Source organism: Macaca thibetana, chromosome 10, assembly GCF_024542745.1.
Source record: "Macaca thibetana thibetana isolate TM-01 chromosome 10, ASM2454274v1, whole genome shotgun sequence".
NCBI classification, from domain to species: domain Eukaryota; kingdom Metazoa; phylum Chordata; class Mammalia; order Primates; family Cercopithecidae; genus Macaca; species Macaca thibetana.
This window is the reverse complement of record NC_065587.1, coordinates 72,282,185-72,306,046: the sequence shown is the minus strand read 5'-3', so window position 1 is coordinate 72,306,046 and position 23,862 is coordinate 72,282,185. Positions and strand designations below refer to the sequence as shown.

The 23,862-nt window shown below is 41.3% G+C and overlaps 1 protein-coding gene across 2 annotated transcripts in view; it reads right to left on the bottom strand.

The window, feature by feature from the left end:
• The window catches only part of ATRN (attractin), a 176,767-nt gene that overhangs the window by 61,807 nt on the left and 91,098 nt on the right, over window positions 1-23,862 (bottom strand). For both annotated transcript variants that reach the window (XM_050745651.1, XM_050745652.1), the window contains exons 12-20: window positions 22,599-22,819; window positions 19,515-19,636; window positions 18,439-18,577; window positions 16,644-16,834; window positions 13,045-13,264; window positions 11,299-11,484; window positions 10,495-10,728; window positions 4,111-4,248; window positions 475-568 (exon numbers count right to left, since the gene is read on the bottom strand). In XM_050745651.1, coding sequence (XP_050601608.1) covers window positions 475-568; window positions 4,111-4,248; window positions 10,495-10,728; window positions 11,299-11,484; window positions 13,045-13,264; window positions 16,644-16,834; window positions 18,439-18,577; window positions 19,515-19,636; window positions 22,599-22,819 — 1,545 coding nt within the window. The remainder of the gene's footprint in view (window positions 1-474; window positions 569-4,110; window positions 4,249-10,494; window positions 10,729-11,298; window positions 11,485-13,044; window positions 13,265-16,643; window positions 16,835-18,438; window positions 18,578-19,514; window positions 19,637-22,598; window positions 22,820-23,862) is intronic.

The following is a 23,862-nucleotide window of genomic DNA, read 5'->3' as shown; positions in this document are numbered from 1 at the left end:
ATGCCTGACATCCTTCAACAAGGAAAATGCTAGAGTAACAGCAAATGTTAAAGGTAAGAGGATCATTTCCACAATCAGACAACCAAACGCCAAATAAATGCCATCACCAAAACACCAGCTCTTCCAACTCTACTCTTTGGGAAAGAGTACAATCTCTTCACATGACAAAAATCAAGTAGTTGCTGAAGTTAAAATGACTAATCTGAATGGACAACCCAGGAAATGTCAGTATCACTTAAACAAAAATGTGAATTCAAGAGCCATTAAGGAATTGCTGCTAACTTGACAGCCTCCTCAATTTGGGGATTGACCTGTCTGAAGTAGAATGGGCAAACTTTCAAACTAATCAACCCAGAGATCCCTCAGAGTCCACAGCAACAAGACACAGGGAAGTGGGTGGCTCTCAGGATGGGGTTCAGGCAGCTGCACAGCCTCTTGGTCCTCCCCTGGTGGTCCAGGGAGTGTGGTACTCACAGCTGGCACTCGTCCCCCTTGACGCCCTTGGTGGTGCAGAAGCACTTGCCCGTGTTGGTGTTGCACAGCGACGCGTGCCCATTGCACTTGCATGCTGCAGAGAAGAAAAACGAATGGAGGTCACAACTGGCTTAAAAAATTCTGACTATTGGAGACTTTTTCCAAAACAAGCAATTTTATCTGAATTGAGTTCAGTAGGAAAGACAGATTAAAGTAAGAGCATTCAATGGGCAAGATTCATGATTTTTCAGCTAATGATAATAATGTATAGGTAACATTAAAGGAACCAAAATCAAAGGACAGGAGGAAAGTAAATGCTGGTACCCACTGCCTTCTGAAGCAATGACTATTCTGATCTTTTCAATAGACTCTCTTTTTCACTGCTATGATTCTTTCATTCATTCAATAAATATTTGTGAAGCATCTCTAGAACGCCAGGTGCTGGGTGTGGGGACACAGACATAGCTGCTGCCCCTAGGAAGGTGCTCTGGAGGTGACTGTCCTCTGAAGGAGGGCTGGTCTTGGCTGAGGTGCCTTCTCCATGATGGCCACATTTGGAATTACCGCAGGACTCAGAACCAGGATCCAACGCCAAGGTCAGTGCTTTAGGGGCCCTCAGGACGCGCCACCCTTGCTTCACCTTCTTTTTTGCCTTTACAGAAAATAGCTCTTCCCATCTCCCTCCTCTGGCCATCTCAACATCTCTCCTTTTATCATCCAACATAATACAAGCTGTGATAAATATTATACTCCAGTTGAAGAAAATGAAAGGTTTTTTGGTCAACACCTTTTCACTTTATACCCTGTTTTGCTGGTGAATAAATGAAAGGCATTCAGTTGGAGAGAGGTATGCTTTAAAAATAAATCCTTTGGGGAAAAAATCACCCAAAGAAAACTATAAAACAGAATAGTGCAGAGATTAACAGAATGGATGCTAAAGTCAGAATCGTGAGTGTTTGATGCTTGGCTCCGTTGAGACTGGGGGAAGGTGTGTAATTTATTAGTGAGAAGCAAAGGCCTTATGTCCGTCTGCCTGGGTTTGAATCCAGCGTACTCTACTTGGCTCTTCTGTCACTCTGGAAATGCTACTTAACCTTTCTGAGTCTCAGCTTCCTTGTCCATATAATGGGGATAACAACGGTACCTATCTCACAGGGGTGTTTTTGATGATATGTGTATGATGTCTCAAACATAGTAAGCATTCAAGAAACCATGGCTACTATCCTTACCTAAGGACTATACAATTTTAAGAAGAAAACATCAAAGACTTGGTGCCATTTGCAGTATTCTTTTTTGTTTTTGAGACAGGGTCTTGCTATGTTGCCCAGGCTAGAGTGCATTGGCGCAATCTCAGCTCACTGCGAGCTCCGCCTCCTGGGTTCACACCATTCTCCTACCTCAGCCTCCCAAGTAGCTGGGACCACAGGCACCCACCACCATGCCTGGCTAATTTTTGTATTTTTAGTAGAGATGGGGTTTCTCCTTGTTAGCCAGGATGGTCTCGATCTCCTGACCTCGTGATCCGCCTACCTCGGCCTCCCAAAGTGCTGGGGTTACAGGCGTGAGCCACCGCGCCCGGCCGATTTGCAGTATTCTAAACACCACGCTTTCTACTGTGGATTAGGACTCTGAAAAATAAGGCAAACTCTAAGTTCTATACAATTGTACTCAGGCCCTGTAGATCTCACAGAGGAAAATGTGATGCTTCCAGATAGTAGCTGCTGATGTGGGGATGATGGCATCTGGAAGTACAACCAGCCCAGTAGTTAAGGTCAGCACAGACTGGACGTGGTTCTCAGCTTGGCCACATCTCACTGTGAGACCCTGGGCAGTTTACTTGATCTTGGGGATAATAAAAGCACCTGTATCTTGAGTGGCTAACAGCACAATGCCTTGTACACTCTACCACTCTGTTAGGTACTCTAGTTACTGTCTAACGGATAAAGTCTATTCACAAAGAGTGGGAAAATATTTTTACCAAGTACCTTTTAATCTGAGAAAGAACTTTTACTTAGGAGTAATGGGGAATGGCATTAGAAGGGTAATAAGAATTGCCCACGTCTACTGAGTATTGACTAGTATCCTGCAGAATGTGTGTCATGTACTGCTCTGCTTTCATCTCAACAACCACCCTATTATTATGAGGAAACTGAACCCCAGGGAGAGTAAGGGACATACAGCTAGAACACTGCCTCTCTCCTGGCTGGTCTTGGATTAGATTCTGAAGGGTCATGCCAAAGTTTGGAGTTGGGATCTGGGAAGTAGGTAGAGATTTCCCTATGTTTACTTTTCCTGCTCAGAACTTTGAAGAGTCTTTCAACTATAGTACTCATTATGTTTTTCAGCTGGAAACTAGAATAAAAAAAGCAGTTCATAAGTATTACTTGTCATAATTTTTGATCTCATGATAAAATGTCCTATTGCTTGCAGGCTTCTATTTGACATAAAAGGGGAAACACAGGACTTTCTTTTTTTTTTTTTTTTTTTTTTTTTTTTTTTTTTTTTTTTTTTTTTTTGAGACTGAGTCTCACTCTGTTGCCCGGGCTAGAGTGCAGTGGCGTGATCTTGGCTCACTGCAACCTCCACCTCCCAGGTTCAAGCAATTCTCATGCCTCAGCCTCCTGAGTAGCTAGGATTACAGGCACCCACCACCACGCCCAGCTAATTTTTCTATTTTTAGTAGAGATGGGGTTTCACCATGTTGGCCAGGCTGGTCTAAAACTCCTGACCTCAAGTGATCCACCCGCCCTGGCCTCCCAAAGTGCTGGGATTACAGGTGTGAGCCACCGTGCCCAGCCAACATGGGACTATTTAAATCTTTAAAATACACTAGAAGTATTGAGGAGTCTGGCTCCTGGTTAAAAAGCCTCTGTGTGATTTTTTAGGCCTGACCATAGGCAATGACATAGGCTTTACCTGGCTGCCCTCGGGGAAGGGGGACCTCCCTACAGGCAGAGCGTGACCTATGAGGTGGGCCTGAGTGTGGGGCTCTGAGAGAGGTGCAGTTAAGGACTCAGGTCTACCTCATGGGTCACGCTCCTTCACATGTTTACATTCCTAGCCCTGGAGCCTTCATTCCCAGGCTCCCTATCTGAGGCCTTGGGCTGAGGTCTTCTTCAGGCACCAAGGCCTCCTGATGGGGGGAAGAGGGGGAATTCAGAAGACACTTTCCTAACTGACTCCAACTCAGGACTTTCCTACTCCTAGCCCTTACACCTTGCCCTCCCCACAACCTTAGGGTCCATATACTGCTGGAACCTTTTGTCCGGGGCTCTCTCCTCAGTGAGACGAGCCCCAAGACTCCCATGTCTGAGCTGATCCCTCTGACTATTGACCTGTGCCCTGTTCAATGGGAGGAAAGGAAACAGAAGTTGGCACTTTCTCTGGTTTTGGGCCCTTGTTTATACCACTGCAGAATGTGGTCAGCTTAACTCTAACATTTTTGGCTTGTTGCATTAACCAGCTACACTGAAACCTTAGTTCTTTCTTCCAGCTCAGCTGAGCCTCTGACCAGTATGATTTAATAAGAAATGTGGTATCCAAAACAAAGTGGCTTTTTTCCTCCTACTCAAGTCAAATAGAAGTACTGTGTTCCACACCAATTTGCCATGAGTAAATCTGACCAATTTGACTTACGCTGACATTTCCCTCCGTTGGTGGGATCACCATAGAAGCCAGATATGCAGGTCTCGCAGTGCTTGCCTGTGGTCAGGTTCTCACATTTCTCACAGATGCTCTGATTGATGCATTTACTGTGGCCATTGCACTGGCAAGCTGGAAGAAAAAGAGTTTCAAGGGGTCTGTACCATGGAAGAACTGCATGGAGTAAGTTCAATAAGATTTATCTGCAACTATCTCTGTAGTTAATTTATCTTTGATAAATCACCCAAACTGGCCCATTAAAAACTAATTTGAGAAATAAGATAAAAAATATCAAAGAAGAGCTAGTCCAGGAAAACTGAAAATGTATCACAGCAAGGTAAAAGCCCATAGTGACACTAAAAAATATTTTTTGTTGTTACTCACTAAAAAATAACATATGCTCATGACAGTATATTTAAAAAATAGAAGGATGGGAAAGATCATATACAATCCAACCACCCAGAGACCACTGTTCACATTTGATATCTTTTCTTCTGGTATTTTTCTATACAGTGTTACACAATTATGTTCATATTAATATTCACCTTTCTTTTTTAACTTAGATCACAATTATTTTACATTATTTCATTAATTATAAACAAAACTTTAAATGGCAGAATGATTTTGATGAATCTTAACAGTTATTTTACCATTCCCTTATATTCTAATATTTAGTTTGCTTTACATTTTTCATTATTAGAAAAATAACCATCTTTATGGATAAACATTTCCACAAGTGGGATTACTAAGACTCCTAATGGATATAAGGCTTTACAACTAGAAAGGTATATGAAGCTTGGACCTCTGAGGACTGCTCAGGACAGCTGCACAGGCTGTGCACTGCAGAACTCTAAGGAGGAATGGGATGGGGGAGATATTTACATAGTTGCACAACCTGCTCTATAAGCAAAATCTGATTCTTCAGATCTGCCTTGGTTGATCAATGTGATGTAGTTTTTCACCATCTTGGCAACCTTCTATAGCCTTGTACCTGTTCTGTTTATGCACCTGTTAGTATTTGAGTGTTTGAAAGAAAACTCAGCTGGGTGTGGTAGCTCACGCCTATAATCCCAGCACTTTGGGAAGCCGAGGTGGGTGGATCACTTGAGGTCAGGAGTTCAAGACCAGCCTGGCCAACATGGTGAAACCCCATCTCTACTAAAAATACAAAAAATTAGCCAGGGGTGGTGGCAGGTGCCTGTAATCCCAGCTACTTGGGAGGCTGAGGCAGGAGAACCGCTTGAACCCGGGAGGCGAAGGTTGTAGTGAGCCGAGAAAGCACCACTGCACTCAAGCCTGAGCAACAAGAGCAAAACTCCACCTCAAAAATGAAAGAAAAGAAAAGAAAACAGAAAAGAGAAGTAAAGGAAGAGAAAGAGAAAAGAAAGAAAGAAAGAAAGAGAGAGACAGAAAGAGAGAAAGAGAGAAAGAGAGAAAGAGAGAAAGAGAGAGAAAGAAAGAAAGAAAGAAAGAAAGAAAGAAAGAAAGAAAGAAAGAAAGAAAGAAAGAAAGAAAGAAAGAAAGAAAGAAAGAAAGGCAGGCAGGCAGACTCAAGGCAATGTGCCAGCTATCTTTAGGTGGCCCTACCACCCAAGACTGGGAGGCACTTGGCACATCCATGAACATGCTAATTGCACCCAGACACTCAGGTCCATTGCTCCTTCCTTCTTCCAATGAGGGAGGAGTGCACACCAGTCAACAACAGTCCAAGTGGACCAGAGCTGGAGTGTCCTGAGGCTGGCTTGCTAGCTTTTCTAGGAGATCATACCACACCTTCACAACAGCTCAGCACACCCAATCACTGACCAATATTGACAGATCTACACATTTAGTTATTAATAGAAATTAACCTTGAGGATTAACCAGTATAAGAAAATTCTCAATCTCCAAATACCACCAGGATAAACATGCACAGCAACAAATCCTGAAGTAAGGGTTAATGGAAGAAATATGAGAAAATGAAAAATACAAATTTTAGTACATTCAACAAGGCTTAAATTATTGCATCCACCATATAAGAGAGTAAGCTCTTAAAAAAAAAAAAAAAAAAACTCACAATATTTAGAGCCCTCGCAAAATGTAAAAGAATGAATAAAACCAAATTAGAAAAAAAAATCCTTTACAGGTTAAATAGGTGACTACGTATTGCTAAAGAGCAATCTGCAAGAAAATGCTATGAACTGGCTGGGCGCGGTGGCTCACACCTGGGCGCGGTGGCTCACACCAGCACTTTGGGAGGCTGAGGTGGGCAGATCACAGGTCAGATCGAGACCGTGCTGGTCTACATGGTAAAACCCTGTCTCTACTAAAAACAAAAACAAAAACAAAAAAATTAGATAGGCGTGGTGGCGTGTGCCTGTAGTCCCAGCTACTTGGGGGGCTGAGGCAGGAGAATCACTTGAACCTGGAGGCGGAGGTTGCAGTGGGCAGGGATCATGCCACTGCACTCCAGACTGAGTGAAAGAGTGAGACTCTGTCTCAAAAAAAAAAAAAATTATGAACTCTACGTTAACAAATTCGATTACTGAGATGAAATAGACAAATTCCTAGAAAAACACAGATTACAAAGAATAATTAATGCTAATCCTTGATGAACTCTTCCAGTAAATAGAGGAGTATGTTCCAACTTACTCTAAGAGTCTAGTACTACCCTGCTATGAAAGCCAGACAGTAATCACAAAAGAAGAAAACCACAAACTTATATACCCCTCATGAATGCAGACACAAAATCCCCAACTAGCAAATAGAATCCAATAGCAGATTAAAAATATACATCATGATAAAAAAGTATACATCATGACTAAATGGGCTTTATCCCAGGAATGCAAAACTGGCTTAACATTCTTAATTAGTGTAATACATAGTATTAATAGAATAAAGAACAAAACTGCATGATCATCTAAGTAGACACAGAAAAAGTGTTTGACGAAATCTAGCACTCATTCATTACAAAACCCTCAAAAAACTAGAATAGAAGGAAACTTTCTCAACCCAATAAAGGGTATGTATAAAAAAAAATCTAAACCAATATCACATTTAATAAAGACTGAATTATTTTCCCCTAAAAAAGGGAACAAGACAATGATGTACACTGAAAACTACAAAACAATGCCAAAAGAAAGTAAAGAGGTAAACAGACATTCCAGGTTCATAGGCTAGAAGATTTAACCTTGTTAAGATGGCAAAGGCCAGGCGTGGTGGCTCACACCTGCAATCCCAGAACTTTGGGAGGCAGAGGCAGGAGGACTGCTTTGAGCTCAGGAGTTCAAGACCAGCCTGAGCAACATGGCAAAACCTTGTCTCTAAAAAAATACAAAAATTAGCTGGGTGTTGGTGGCTCACGCCTGTAGTACCAGCTACTGTAGAGGCCGAGGCTGGAGAATCACTTGAGCCTGGGAAAGTGGAGGTTGCAGTGAGCCAAGATAGCACCACTGCACTCCACCCTGGGTGACAGAGTGAGATCCTGTCTCAACAAACAAACAAACAAACAAACAAACAAACTGGCAGTACACCACAAATTGGCCAATAGATTCAATGCAAACCTTATCAAACCAGTTGGCTTTTTGTTGTTACAGAAAATGGCAAGCTCTTCCTAAAATTAATATGGACATGCAAGAAACCCAGAATAGCTATAACAGTCTTATAAAATAAGAACAAAGGTGGAGGAATTAGATTTCCCAATTTCAAAACTTATACAAAGCCACAGTAATCAAAACAGTGTAATACTGGCAAAAGGAGAAATGTAGGTCAACAGCACAGAAATGAGAGCTTAGAAATAAGTTCCTAGATTCACAGCCAACTGATTTGCAACAAATGTGCCAAGAAAATTCAATGGTTAAAAAAAAAAGTCTTGGCCGGGCGCGGTGGCTCAAGCCTGTAATCCCAGCACTCTGGGAGGCCGAGGCGGGCGGATCACGAGGTCAAGAGATCGAGACCATCCTGGCTAACACGGTGAAACCCCGTCTCTACTAAAAAAAATACAAAAAACTAGCCGGGCGAGGTGGCGGGCGCCTGTAGTCCCAGCTATTCGGGAGGCTGAGGCAGGAGAATGGCGTAAACCCGGGAGGCGGAGCTTGCAGTGAGCTGAGATCCGGCCACTGCACTCCAGCCCGGGCGACAGAGCGAGACTCCGTCTCAAAAAAAAAAAAAAAAAAAAAAAAAAAAGTCTTTTCAACAAATGGGGCAGGGACCACATCCACAGGCAAAAAGAGAGTTTGGACCCCTATCTCACACCATAGACAAAAATTAACTCAAAATGGATAAAGGACCTAATGTAAGACATAAATCTACGAAACTTTTCAAAGAAAACTTAGGAGCAAATGTATGTGATTTGCTCTGGGCACTGATTTTCTAGATACAATACCAAAAAGCACATGGGATAAAATAAAATATTGATACATGGAACTTAATCAAAACTGAAAACTTCTGATTTCAAAAGGCATATTAAGAAAGTGAAAAGAAACCCATATAATGGGAGAAAGTATTTGCAAATAATATATCCAATAGGGACTTCAGAATTCATAAAGAACTCTTACAATTCAATAATAAAAAAGACAACATAACTGAAAAATGGGCAAAGAATTTGAATATATATTTCTCTAAAGAAGATATACAAAAGGCTAATTAATGAAGTTGATGTTCAATTTCATTAGTTATCAGGAAAATACAAATGCAAACAACAGTGAGATGCCATTTCTCATCCACTAGAACAGTTTTAATTAAAAAGATGGTCAGTAACAAGTATTGACAAGCACGTGGAAAAATATGAACCTTCATATGATGCTGGTGAGAGCATAAAATGCTGCAGCTACTCCAGAAAACTTCATGCCTATTATTCTTCATTTCCATGCCCAGTCTTAGGAAACCACTAAACATCTACTGTCTTTGAACATTTCATATAAATGGCATCATGCAATGCATCATCTTTTACACCTGGCTTCTTTTACACAGCATGCTTTTTTAAGGTAATCCACGTCAGAAAATATGTCTGTACTTCATTCCTTTTTATTGCCAAATAATATTACACTGTATGAACATACAACACTTTGTTCATCCATTCGCCAGCTATTTGGCTCGTTTTCACTTTTGCTTATTATGAATAATGTTGCTATGAGCATGAGGCTATGAGAATGATGCTATAAGCATGAGCATTTATATACAAGTTTTTAGGTAACATATGTTTTCAATTTTCTTGGGTATGTACCTAGGAGTAAAACTGCTGGGCCATATGATAACTCTATATTTAACTTTCTGAGGACCTGCCAACCTGCATGGGAGTTCCAATTTCTACATATCCTTGCCAATACTTGTTACTAACTGATTTACTGATTATAGCCATCTCAGCAGGTGTAAAGTGGTATCTAATTGTGGCTTTGACTTGCATTTCTCTAATGATGAATGATACTGAGTATCTTTTCGTATGCTTATTGGCCATTTGTATTTCTTCTCTGGACATATGTCTATTTAAATCCTTTACCCATTTCTTAATTGGGTTGTCTTTCTATTGTTGAGTTTTAAGAGTTATGTGTTTTGGACATTACATTCTTATTAGATACATAATTTGCAAATATTTTCTCCCATTCTCTGGGTTGTCATTTTACTAGATACATTCTTGATATTAATGAAAAAGCAGAGATTTAAATATTTCATTAAAAAGTTAACTCCTAGTAGATTAAAAATAGAATTGCAGATCCCCCAAATCTTAGTATGGAAAAAAGGGAACATGGAAAATTTGATCCAGTTTAGTAGACAAAAAATTGGTTCCTGGTGTTAGTTTACATTTTCCTCTTCTATTTCTTTTTCTGATAATGGTTTCTTTATCTCCAATAACCACTTTTTCGGTTGGGTTCACATTTAGCTTTTTATTTTTTCTCTGGAGGGTGGGAGTTTATATATTTTGGATGATCATCAGTTGTTACATACAGTGCAGGTATTTTCTCCCAGTCTGTCTCTGGCCTTTTACCTTTGTTTACAGTGGACTTCCCCTTATAAAGTCCTCACAAAGAGCCCTGTTGTCAACAGCACTGTCTGACAGGCTCTTAGAGAAGTTCTTGACCGCTAATCTCTGAGCAGTCTTTGCACCAGCCCAGCCTCTCCCAGTTGTTCTAGAAGCAGACAGACACATTGCTGAGTGGTCACTTCAAGTCTGAATCAAAGGTCAATTTCTTAGAATTGGTTTCTTAGAAACCCACCACCACTCCCAGCAGGTCCAGGTCAGGCCTTGGATCACCTTCTCGTCTATTCCTTCTTGTACCAATCATTAGGAAGAAGGAAGGGGCTGAGGGGAGGGAGTTACATACACACAACGTAGCTTTCAAGGTTTTATTCTTCATAAATCGGTAATGAAACACTTGAATTTGGATATGCAAAGCATCTTACCTGGACAGTGAATGAAAGACCAGTTGTATCTGCTGTCCTCCAGACACATGCTGGAATTGAGCAGGGGCTGTGGATAGAAATTTCCTGTAGGGGCCTGCGAAGGCATCTTCACTGGTCCTTTATAGGAACCCTCTATGCATTTCCCTTTGCCAGTATTGCTGGGATCAGTACACCAGCCACAGCCTGGTTGCTCCAAGCAATGACTACAGGTACAGTAGCCTGAACAATTTTCAGCTATTAAAAAGAAAAAAGTTGCAATTGACTATCACAGGTAGATCTGAATTCACTGTATTTAAATTACATTTTTCTTTAAAAGACTATTCAACTGGCATAAGTCAAAAATACTATTCTGTCTTGATTATTTAAAAGAGATAACGAATGTAAAGAACCCAGTATTTTGCCCAATACATAACAGAGATGACCCTTCCCTCCTTTCTCAATTCCAGGATATTGAAGGCAAAAGGGGCCTTAGAGGTTATCTATTGGAAAGCATTTACTTTACAAATTAGGACATTCAGATATGGCGCTATTACATGGATTGCGCAATATGCCATTGAGGATGGACAAGTTATTTCTGTACTCTGTGATCTGTCCTACATTTATTTACTGTCAATGTGCCTGATTCTGTATGAAGGTTGTCATCAGGCAGCAATGTCTTGATGGTAGTCTCTGGTCAGGTTTGAGCAGAGGTCATGTCCAGTCTTGTTTCTAAAATGTTAAGAGGCTGAGAGCACAGCCCCATGTCTGAGTTGTTGCCTATACAGAGGGCATGCATAAGTGCCTAGGGCTCCCTTTTTCACTTACGGGGACAGGTGCTCATTGTATACCACTCCATACACTGGCCAAAAGGGAAAGAGGCTACGTAGGCATTGGAGTCCACACACTGCTTCATGTTGCTGCACCACATGCACTCAGAGCTGCCACTGGTGCACTCTCCACATGCTGTCCTCAAGGCACATGGTGTCCGGCACTGCTTGGCACTGTGGTTTGCTGGGAATGAAACCCAAGAGAGACACTTAGAGCCCCCACCATGTCTGCTAAGGTTAAAGACTTTTCTTTCTTTTTTTTTTTTTTTGTTTTTTTGAGACAGAGTCTCACTGTGTCTCCAGGCTAGAGTGCAGTGGCATAATCTTGGCTCACTGCAACCTCCACCTCCTCAGTTCAAGTGATTCTCCTGCCTCGGCCTCCCGAGTAGCTGGGACTGCAGGCGTATGCCATCATGTCCGGCTAATTTTTTGTATTTTTAGTAGAAATGGGATTTCACCATGTTAGCTAGGATGGTCTCGATATCCTGACCTCGTGATCCACCCGCCTTGGCCTCCCAAAGTGCTGGGATTATAGGCGTGAGCCACTGTGCCCGGTCAAGACTTTTCAAATGTGGGTGATGACCCATTAATGTGCCATGCAATCAATTAAATGAGAGAAAACAGAAAACAATAAAAGTCATCAAGTACTGTTTAGTCAAGTGTATTTACATACTTGTGGAAAAAATAAATTTTATTTTCAAAGAGCATCAAGGACAAAGATAAGGAAACAGTGAATCTTTCCATAAAAGTAGGGCTGTAAGCCCCTTAGAGTTTGGGGACCCAGGATGAACTTTAGGGTTTTACAACCCACTTGAGTATGTAAAATCTCATGTTTGCAATTTTGGAGGGAAGAAGGACCACGGCATTCATTAAATTCACCAAAGGATTCAGAATTCTGAAAGGCTGCTTGGCAGCTCCCCTAGAGAAGTTTAAAAATCATATTTTAAGATGACTTCTACAATGCTATGAATTCTCTTCTACACCTCTGTAATTCCTCACAAATTATTTTCCCAAAACTGGACACAATGCAAATGGAGTCCAGCCTCCCAAAATAACCCACAGTTCCACCGACTGCTTGTGAGTTCCTCTGCAGGAGGAGGAGGCTCGTTTTGGGTTGTCTTCACGCCACAGCAGCTACCCCTGGGTCTGCCTTTAGTTAGCCGAAATGTAGCCCAGAGAGACTGAAAGCTGGGAAGCTACTCTGAGTGTCTGTTCGCTCAGTACTCTCCCACAGCTCTCGCGCAGTTCTGGGTTGCCTCTGTCCTCGGTTACAGAACTGCCCTCATCACTTTTCTCCCTGTTGACACTACCTTTCTGAACACTGTCCCTGTAGTGACTTGCTTTACTAATCTTTTCCTTGTTTTTATTTTCCTTCTTTGTTTGTTCTTCCACTGCATTTCTCTGCCAACACCAGTATATTTGCCTTTCAGAGCAATTCTCAATACTTTTTCTGGTCAATAAACCTATCAATCTCATTGTTAATTAGAATATCAGTTTCTTTGAGTAGGTTATTATTACTTTGAATAGTTAGTTATTTTTGGTTTTGTTTATAATTAAAACTATTCAGGGTCCCAGAATATTTCCTTCTGCTTCTGAAATCTGGGTTACACTCTGCTTTGCATGCTTGAAATCAATACTTCGTCTGTTTTCATCACTACTTCACACATCTCAGCAATTAACTATGCCTCCTATGGTTTCTCTCACATTAAACTCTGAATACCACCTAATTCACCCGTGAACTTACCAGGCCTTTCACAGACGCTACCATTGAGTGGGTTGATGCAGGTTGCAGCCTTCAGTCCCCGAGTACTGGGTTCTGATAAAATTCCACAGAATCCAGCATCACTGGGCTCAGATGGCATCCACTGTAGTAAACTATTTGTAAATGGGGACATATCTTCCCAGCACCAGTAGGACACATTGATCTTCCGAAGGCCGACCCATGGGGTTAAAGTGAGCTTGGACTAAAGGCAAAAGAGACACAAGTATGAATACAACTAACATTTTTTTTTTTTTTTTTTTTTTAAATTTTGGAGATGGAGTCTTGCCATGTTGCCCTGGCTGGTTTCAAACTCCTGAGCTCAAGCGGTCCTCCCACCTCGGCCCCCCGAAGTGTTGAGATTACAGGCATGAGCCACCATGCCTGGCCTGAATATAACCAACATCTTGACCAAAACAAGCTTCTAGATAAAAACCACCAAGTTAAGTATACCCCATAGACATAGGAAAACCTCTCTATCCCTTGACTCAGCCATGGTAGATTAGGACAGATCATCACTTCAATATGGCCATTTTATAAAGGATAAAAATGTAGCTCAGAGAAGACAATATATCGTAACATTCACAGAAATTATAGCAAAGCAGTATTTAAGTTCTGAAATACCTATATGAAGAGATTGCTATCCCCAAACACAAGTTGAGTATCCCTAAACTGAAATCCAAAACACTCCAAAATCTAAAACTTTTTGAGTGCCAACATGATGCTGAAGGAAAATGTTCACTAGAGCATTTTGGATTTCCAGATTAGGGATGCTGAACTGGTTAGTATAATGCAAATATTCTAAAATTCGAAATGTTCCTCGTCCAAAGCATTTTAGATAAGGGATATTCAACTTACACCACATTTGCTTTATCCATTCATCCATCCTGGCACTGGATTTTATAGGGAATAATAAGACAGTGACACCTGGGATAGTCTGTCTTCTGCTCTCCTGAAATTTCCTTCTCATTGCAATTTTTAAAAAGTTTTAAAAATCAAAATAAAAAGTTTAGCCAAGAAATGGTAAGTATTCCTAATTTTGGTAGTTATAAAACAAAAGATATACTGTATTTCCCTCCCTTTGTTTTCTTTTGAGACAGGGTCTCACTCTGTTGCCCATGCTGGAGTGCAGTGACATGATCATGGCTCACCGCAGCCTCAAATCCCTGGGCTCAAGCAACCCTCTTGCCTCAGCCTCCCAAGTAGCTGGAACTACAAGTATGTGCCGCCACCATGCCAGGCTAATTTTTTTTAAAAAACTTTTTGTAGAGACGGGGCCTCCCTATGTTGCTCAGGCTAGTCTTGAACTTCTGGGCTCAAGCAATTCTCCCTCACTGGCCTCCCAAAGTGCTGGGATTACAGGCATAAGCCACCATACCCGGCCTATTTCCATTTTTGAGAGGAAAAAATACACATGCCTACTAAAAGACCTAAAAAATAAATAGATCCAAAAGAAAGAAAGAAAAATACTTTTTAAAGGCCCTTCAAGAATTTCTTTGCCTTCATGATAAAACTCAGATCCATTACTATAGTAGCCACAGCCTCGCAGGGTCTGGCCTTGGTTCCTTCTTGAAGCTCAACTATAAAAATCCCCTCCCATCCAGCCTGCAGTCAACCATGCAAACTTACCTGCAGCTCACTCAAAGAGCCATTCCCTTAATCATCTCCCTCTACATCTCACACATGGGGGTACTAATTAATACATAGGAAGCCCTTCCCTCTCCGACATCCTAATTCACTCCTTCTCACCTTCAGGGGTCACCTCCTTCCAGCTTTCTACCAGCCAGTCTCTGTCCTAAAGGCTAGGCTGGGTGCCTTTTCTTGTTTTTCCATAAAAATCTGGGCTCTACCAACTGGGCTACATCTAGAGGTATAGCTGTGGAAGGTCATTACGCTTCAGTTGTCTCTCATCTGTCAGTCTTATCATTAAGACTGTGAATTTCTGTTCATAAACATGGCCACAGCAGATTAGAATACCTAGAAACGTTTAGAGTTAGAAAACCTAAGGAAGAGAGAAAGGGTACCAGAAGTATATCTGTGGCCACCTGGTTGAACCCTTTTAACTTCTGTGGACTTGAGAGTCATTGTTAGAGATGCCAGGGTAATCAACAAAGCTGGGAGCCATCCATTTTCTGAGGGAACGAATGACTATGGGAAAGGTCAGCTACCAGCCAAAGATGGAATGCTGGAAGAGACCCACATTTGGACATGGGAAGAGAAACAACAGAGACAGTTGCCAATGGAGATTCTGAAATCTGAAAAAGCTATAAAAATATTATGAAATGCCAAATGTGGTCACAGTAGCCTGAGGTAAACACACTAAGAATATGTCGCCAATGTTTGAGTGTCTATACCCTATCTAAGTTGCACTGAAAAAAGGGACTAATTGGAGAAAAGTAAATACAGGGCACCTCCCACCAGTCTCAGAATGGCCCTATAGGTGGTACACAGAGGCCACATGCAGCCAAGACGCAGGCCACATTTCCATACCTTCACATGAAGAAGGCTGTACCCAAAGAAGCATTGCCCTCAACTCCTCCCTGCTTGATAAGAACATTTCCACTAAATATTTCTGTACCACAGCTGAAACTGCTGAAAGAACTTTGTTTTATGAGTCTACTTAACTGAGGGTAGCATCACAATTTATGACTCTGGACTAAAAATGACAAAATGTGATCATGCAATATCGACTATAAGCCCCCTGAGAGCACTGGGTGGACAGGCAGAGAATTGAGCCTTTCTGGGCTTAGAAACTCGTGACAAGAAGGTACTCGCTTCTTTTGAGATGGTTGGGCTGTGAAAGACCCAAGCAGATGTACATTTCTTTTGTTTTGTTTCGTTTTTTTGTTTTGAGATGGAGTATCGCTCTGTCGCCCAGGCTGGAGTGCAGTGGCGCGATCTTGGCTCACTGCAACCTCCACCTCCTGGGTTCAAGCAATTCTCCTGCCTCGGCCTCCTGAGTAGGTGGGACCACAGGCGCACGCCACCATGCCTGGCTGATTTTTGTATTTTTACTAGAGACGGAGTTTCACCATATTGGTCAGGCTGGTCTCGAACTCCTGACCTCAGGTGATCCACCCGTCTCAGCCTCCCAAAGTGCTGGGATTACAGGAGTAAACCACCGCGTCCAGCCAAGATGTACATTTCTTAATGGTAATTATACAGTATTATGCACTATTATAATACCTTAACTTCAAGGAACTCAGGTGATTTAATCCAACCTAGCTAATTATCAGTGACTGAGAATCTCCTTCTCCCCTAGCAGAATCCAGAGGTAAAACAGATATGAAATCACCTACTGATGTCACCAGAGTATGTACACATATACATGTTGCAATTCATCCCCCACATAATTATTCATAGATCTTATATATACAAAGTATTAAAAATTTTAAGATAAACAAGGCATATGAGGAAGTGACTCTGACAGCACAAACCCACAGTCCCTCAGGCTGCGTTTACCAGCACTCCCCCTCTTGCCAAGCACATCACACATATCCACAGCCTTCCACATGCAAGTTGCAGTCATGCCCTTGATAGAAAGATGGATACCAGAAACTTAAGTTTTGAGGATTTTAACTCACCATGCTCTGAGATGACTGCATTATTCGCAGCTGCTTAAGGACAAATTCTACCTTCTTCTGGGTTGTAAGAGAAGCCAAAACGGCATTGTGGTTCCTACAGAACAATTTAGCATTGTCATAATTCTCCTTGGCAGTAGTAATTTTCAAACATGAGTTTCCAACCAAATGCCAGCCAATGCCACAGATATTTTCTTTCATTAAGGGGAAAAGAGAAAAAAAAGAGTTTTAGAAATCAGACAAAACTACTATATTATTAGTTCAAATTACTGAATACCAAAATGGGTTTCTAATTTAAATTCTAGGCACTTCATTAGGATGTGGGAGCCTCTGACACATTATTAAGGGCCAAATGCAGAATACAATAATTTAAAAATGTTTACTAGTGATATCTCCCGGATCCTAAAAAGCATATTCTGAGGTCACTTCTCCTATGTCTTAGAGGAAAACACCAGTTTGGTGCCAATATTAGATTGGTACACTTCCTTCTGAAGAACAATTAGAGAGAAAACTAAAATCCTAAGTGAAGAGCAGACAAATGAATATGCATATTGGACGGCTGGGGTAAAAACTGCAAGAATGGAAACGAATCAAGGAATTAACAAATCTATAGTCTCCAAAAGCTGCACTATATTTTCATATTATCAGGTGGAAGGTACAATGAAGTATACACAGCATCCCAAAAGCAAGATGAGAAGGTCCTTCTTGGGAAACAACCCAAGTGATATGGCTATAGCATACAAGGCAAGCTTGTAATCTGCTACCTGTGATCATCCTGAACCCACACAAGGTACTGCACAGAAGCTATGAATGCTTCTTGGAAGACAATGAAAGAACAAAGTAACTTCACCAGAACCAAAGTACTCTGGAGACATCAACAATGTTCATTAACAGTAACAGTCACTGAGATAAAAGAAAGGTACCATGGGAAAGAGATCATTTAAGAACAGACAAAGACTTGCTCCTCACAGTGTAGCAGTCGATCAGATAAAATGCACACTCCAGGTCCCACCCCGCATTTGCACCAGAATATGCCTTTCACAAAATTCCCAGGTCTTTTGCTGTACCTTAAAATTTGGGACACACTGAGATAAAGAAAAGAGTCCCACTCTGCAAGCTGAATCAAAAATTTCCAAGGGACATTCAAAAAGGGCCTGGTCTAAACCAACTTCCCTGAACAAGCTCAGATGTTGTGCAGAGCCAAGAAAGTTCCCCTTCCTGGACCATCCTAGTTGAACAAATATATTACAGTGGTTCAATCATGGCTGGCTGGTCTCAGGCCCTGAATTCATCATCCTGAACCTCAGAAGTAGCATATATTGAGGTTTTCAGGGCTGGAGATCACCCCTAAAAGGTGCTGCTGACAGAAATATCCATCCTCTCCTTCTCAGAGAAGGCCCATTAGCAGGTGCCGACAAATAAATCCCAGTGGTTAACAAGAAGTACTCTCCATAAAGTGCTCAGCAGACTGGCTGCTGAGACATCATGTTCTAGTCCCAGGTTATTGAAGGTGGATGGGAAAGAGACAAGGAGCAGGCTCAGTGATACAGAACCAAGCTGTCACTCAATTCTCCAGAGCAGTGAAGGACATTTCACTTTATTTCAAAGGACAGTAGGAGGAAATACTTAAGAACCGTATTTTAGTTAAAAACAAAATACCTCATAATACTGGTGTGGGGGATGAATGGACAGAATTAGCTTTTCCCCTCTGCTAGGTTCAAGCTAGGCTGCACAGTGTTGGGTGAAATGGGGTGAAGTCTTGGACCCACACACACCAAGATGACCCTGCAAGGCCTACCGGGCAGGGCAATGCACTCCTGATTCCGGGGCTCCCACTGGCAATTCTGGTCCAGGGCACAGCTCCTGCAGCTGGTCTTCTTGTTACAGTAGTACATGGGGTTATCCTTGGGGCAATTCTCATACCTAAAAATGGAGATCTAGAACACAGTGGACAAAAGCTTTTCTCCTGTATCCACAGAGAGAACTTATGGTGAGGACCAACAGGACACTGTAGACAATAAAATCTAATTGAGGAAGCAAACTGCAAATAAATAGATAAATAGATAGATAGATAGATAGATAGATAGATAGATAGATAGATAGATAGATAGATAGATAGACAGACAGACAGACAGACAGAGAGACATAAAGTTGCAGTAGCTCTGCAGTGGGAACACTACAATGTAATGTTCTACTCAAGGACATGCTTTTAACTGGCAAGGAAGCAGCCCACTCTTTTAAACACCATGCCTCAACCTGCTCATCTGTAGAATGGGAATGTTGAACTTGCTGCTTTTCAAATGCTCATTTCAAAAGTCTGAAAGTTTTCTATTTTATGAACTGCATGAGACTGACAAAAAAAAAAAGTCTTGTAAGCTGTCAAAAACTATAAAAGCCTGGGTCATCTTATAACTTAAATTTAAAAATCTATATATGATGAGCAGTGAGATTATGCCAAACCAAGATATAAAACAAGGAGATTTTGCAAAGTCTGTCATTTCCACAGTTCAACGTGGGCCACTATACACCTGACTCACTCTCAGTCTCAAACCCTAACTTGCTATCAAAATCTGGCACTGGTAAAGTGAGGTCACTATTAGATGCCTCAAACTAAGGATCCAGTGCTTAGTCATGGCCATGCCCATGGACAACAGTCCTACCTTCTTCTAAAACACAACAAATTCCCGGGGCTAGTAGGACCCTTGGAATATAAAGAACATCTCTTCCTGAAGGAAAACCTCAGGGATAATAAAATCCAAATAGAAACCCATTTGAAAAGTAACTCTGGGCCATTATTTATATCATATACACTATAAAAGCTAAACCTATGACAAATTAGGATTTTTCTGAAATCTTTGAGAAACAGCCTCTGACCTGGCCTTCCGTGCAGCTGTGGTTCCTGGGGACACAATGGTCATTGCACCAGTGGCAGTCATTGGTGTTGGCTGTGCAGCTGTAACAATCCGTGTGCTGGTCACATCTGTCATGGTCAAGAGCTACAAAGAAAAGAAAATCTCATCAACTGGGACAACTTCAGTTGAGCACAATCGGAGACTGAAGTTAAAAAAAATCGTAACAATGGTTAAGAAGTAAAATGAAGAATGAAACTGGCAGGAAAATATATTTGGTATGTTCTGGTTAAAATAATATTTAGAGATAGACAATCTAAAGAAACACTGCTTTGTACCCCAAAGAAAGAAGTACACAGAAAGTGAAAACAAGGATAGGTTAATTTAACTACTATAAGATATAATGAAAGTAAATTCTGGCTCTTTGAATACTTTTCTTTCCAAGAAAAAAAAATCAACTAGTAATAGAACGAACATCAAAGAAGCCCAGGAGCCAAAATATTGTAGGAGATCAAGTTATTCCTCCTAGTTATAAATGCAAGGCTAATTTGGGCACAGGAAGTAGGCAGCACCACAGAACTGTGCAGGAAGCATTAGGCTGAGCTGCATTTTGTACGTACATGTAAATTCAAGAGTGCAAGTTTGAGAACTTCTGGGCTACTACAGACCTGCTGCATCTCCTGTTGACTCTAGAAAAGAGAAGCTGCACAGCTGGGCGCAATGGCTCATGCCTGTAATCCCAGCACTTTGGGAGGCCAAGGCGGGCGGATCACAAGGTCAGGAATTCAAGACCAGCCTGGCCAACATGGTGAAATCCTGTCTCTACTAAAAATAGAAAAATTAGCTGGGCATAGTGGTGCGTTCTTATAATCCCAGCTACTCAGGAGGCTGAGGTAGGAGAACTGCTTGAATCAGGACCTGGGAGGTGGAGGTTGCAGTGAGCTGAAATTGCACCACTGCACTCCAGCCTGGGCTACAGAGTGAGACTCTGTTCTCCCCGCCCAAAAAAAAAAAGAGAAGCTGCACAACCATGTTGTCTCATCTGTTCAACCATCTCGTGTACAATGCAGTACAGTGAAGCAATATATTAAAAAGTTCTTTTTTGTTTTTATTTATTTATTTTTTGAGACGGAATCTCAAAAACTCTGCACATGGGGGAATTCACAAACAAGAAAAGCAGGTCCCACCCTCACAAAGACCCCAGCAGTCAGCAGCTTAGGCTGCTCTTGCTGTCCTGGTCATTATCCCAAGGATTGGGATCACCCAGAAAGTGGGGTGAAACAGGGAACTGAAGTCTCAGATGAGATGACAGCAAATAGGGTGATATGAACACCTAAGGTAATTCAACCCTATTTCCTATAAACATGCACATGTAATTTGAACTTTTAAAATTTGGTTTAAAAATGAACTATTTCACTGATTTTATCCCTTTCAAGAGACGAACTAACCCTGCTAAGTTCTGGTAATCTTGGTTCTCCAGCACCCACCAGCCCGCCAATGAACCTGGGTGAGTTGCCTGAGTGGCCTGTTTTTTTGTTTTTTTTTTTGAGACAGAATCTCATTCTGTCACCCAGGCTGGAGTGCAGTGGCATAATCATGCCTCACTGCAGCCTCAACATCCTGGGCTCAAGCGTTCTCGCCTCAGCCATCCTAGTAGCTGGGACTACAGGCGTGCACCACCACGCCCACATCTGGCTAATTTTTGTGTTTTTGGTAGAGACAGGGTCTCACTATGTTGCCCAGGCTAGTCTTGAACTCCTGGGCTCAAGCAATCCCTGTGCCTCAGCCTCCCAAAGTGCTGGGATTACAGGCATGAGCCCCTGTGGCCAGCCCAGGGTGTTCTTACTGAGAATTTATGTTCGTGAAAGTTTAACTTGGAGCAGCATTCCAGGAATGAAAGCTGCTTCTATCCATCATAACTCTCAAGTTAACTGCAACACCAATCCTACTAGTAAGAAATTCAGCCAACATACTTTAATTGATGTAAATAAATATCTTGTAGAGACAACATTCTTCCTTTTAAAGAACTTTCTGGCCATGCACAGTAGCTCATGCCTGTAATCCCAACACTTTGGGAGGCTGAGGGGGGCAGATCACTTGAGGTCAGGAGTTCCAGACCAGCCTGGCCAACATGGTAAAACCCTGTCTCTACTAAAAATACAAAAACTAGCAGGGCATGGTGGCAGGTGACTGTAATCCCAGCTACTTGAGTATTACAGGCTGAGGCATGAGAATCACTTGAACCTGGGAGGTGGAGGTTGTAGTGAGCTGAGATCGTGCTGCTGTACTCTAGCCTGAGCGACAGAGACTCCGTCTCAAAAAATAAATAAATAAAAATAAAATAAAAAAGAATTTTTAAATATATCGCTTCACTGTACTGCATTGTGCTCTATGTCACAGCAATACAGGACAAGCAGCAAAGCAGGTAGAAGGAAGAAAACAGCTTGGAAAACATGAGGGCAGGTTCTAGAAGCAGGGATCATTGCCCATCCTCAGTAACTGTCTGTCTTGATATCACTGTTGTATCCAACTAGAGAAGCTAGACAAAAATACTTTGCAAGGACAGTAGCTCTCCCTCTCTCCACCAAAATAATTTACTTCAACATGGCTTTTCTGGGCTGACTCTCCTAATTTCATCCTTAATGTTAGATCTGCATCCAATATGGTAGCTAGTAACCACAAATGTATTTTAAATTAAAATTAAATTAACATTTCAAGTATTTGATAGCCCACGTGGCTAGTGGCTACCATATCGGGACAGTTCAGACACAGAACATTTCCGTCATCAAAAATAAAGTTCTACTGGATGGCACTGCCTCAGAGCAACCACAGCCAGGATCTGGGGTCAGTATGCAAAGTCTATGCAATGCCAAGAAGGTTATGTCTCCATCACCCGCAGACAGCCTCTACGAGCCACATGGCATGTCCCCATTCGAGATGTTTACAAACCAATTTTCAAATATCCAAAAACACTTTCTACAAGTTATTACTGAATAATCTTGGATAATAAGGTGAACATAAAAAGTATACATAAGCTAAGTTCCTTCACAATTCAGATAAAATGAGGTCTCAAATTCATTAAAATCTAAGCAGGGAAAAAAAAACATACTTCTTTTGGAAAAACATTCTGATTTTAACTTTTCTTCTTGTTCATCAGTTGCCAGCGCCCACGAGATACACTGAGATGACCCTGTGTCCCACACACACCGGATACCAGGTCCTGCTGCTAAACAAGCGGCTTCACTCCGATGCCCATCACACTGTTCCGAGGTGAATACCAGGATGTCACTGAGAAGGAGACTATTGAAACCACCGAACACATACATGGTGCTAAGAGGAAAAAGGGAGAGAATAAATTTACCAGAGACTTAGATAACAATTGCATGCTATACTTTTTTTTTTTTTTTTTTTTTTTTTTTGAGACAGGGTCTTACTCTGTTGCCTAGGCTGGTCTCAAACTCCTGGGCTCAAGAGATCCTCTCGCCTCAGCCTCCTGAGTAGCTGGGACTACAGGCACACGCCACCACATCCAGCTACCATGATACACTTTTTACAGACAATCTTCAAACAAATCTTACATATCATAAGTCTTCTAAGAAACTATTTTTCAAGGTCTTAAAAAATATTCTTGTTCCCTTCCTTTCCAAATTCATCCTTTCATCCTGGCCTATAACCACCCAGAATAGTTCCAATAAGCTGCCTCCTCATCATAGCTACTGTATTAAAAAGTTCTCATGATAGCCTGGTGACTTTTAACCATGAGTCACTGGAAAATTTCAGTGTCAGGATATGCTCACATCTTTTAACACTAAACAGCAATTCTATATCTTCACTTTTTAAATATTAAAAATAAAAATGTACAAATTTAAAGCACAGGTAAAAGCCTCTGTAATTAAAGTTGTATACTGGTACAATTAAAGTCGTGTACTGGTACATGGATATGAGCCCAATCATAAACAGATAAAAGCACACATGTACATTTAGTAGACAGTAAAAGTGGCATCTTACATTAGTGGGAAAAGGTGGTCTTTTTAGTAAATGGTATCAAGATAACTAAACATATGGAAAAAAATAAAACTGAATCTATTTCTCTATATTCCAGGATAAATTCCACACCTTCTGAAAAAAACAAAACACACAAGTACTAGAATAATGGGTGTATTTCTCTATAACCTGAGAGTGGAAAAAAAAAAAAAAAGACTTAAAATCCAGAAGGTAGGGGAAAAAAAGATTGAAAAATCTGGTTATATGAATTAAAAAGACGTTTTACATGGAAATAATGCTATAAGCAAAGTAAAATAGCAAATGATATGCTATGAAAAAAAGATTTACAAGTTATGTTATAGGAAAAGGACTATCCCTAACATAGAGGG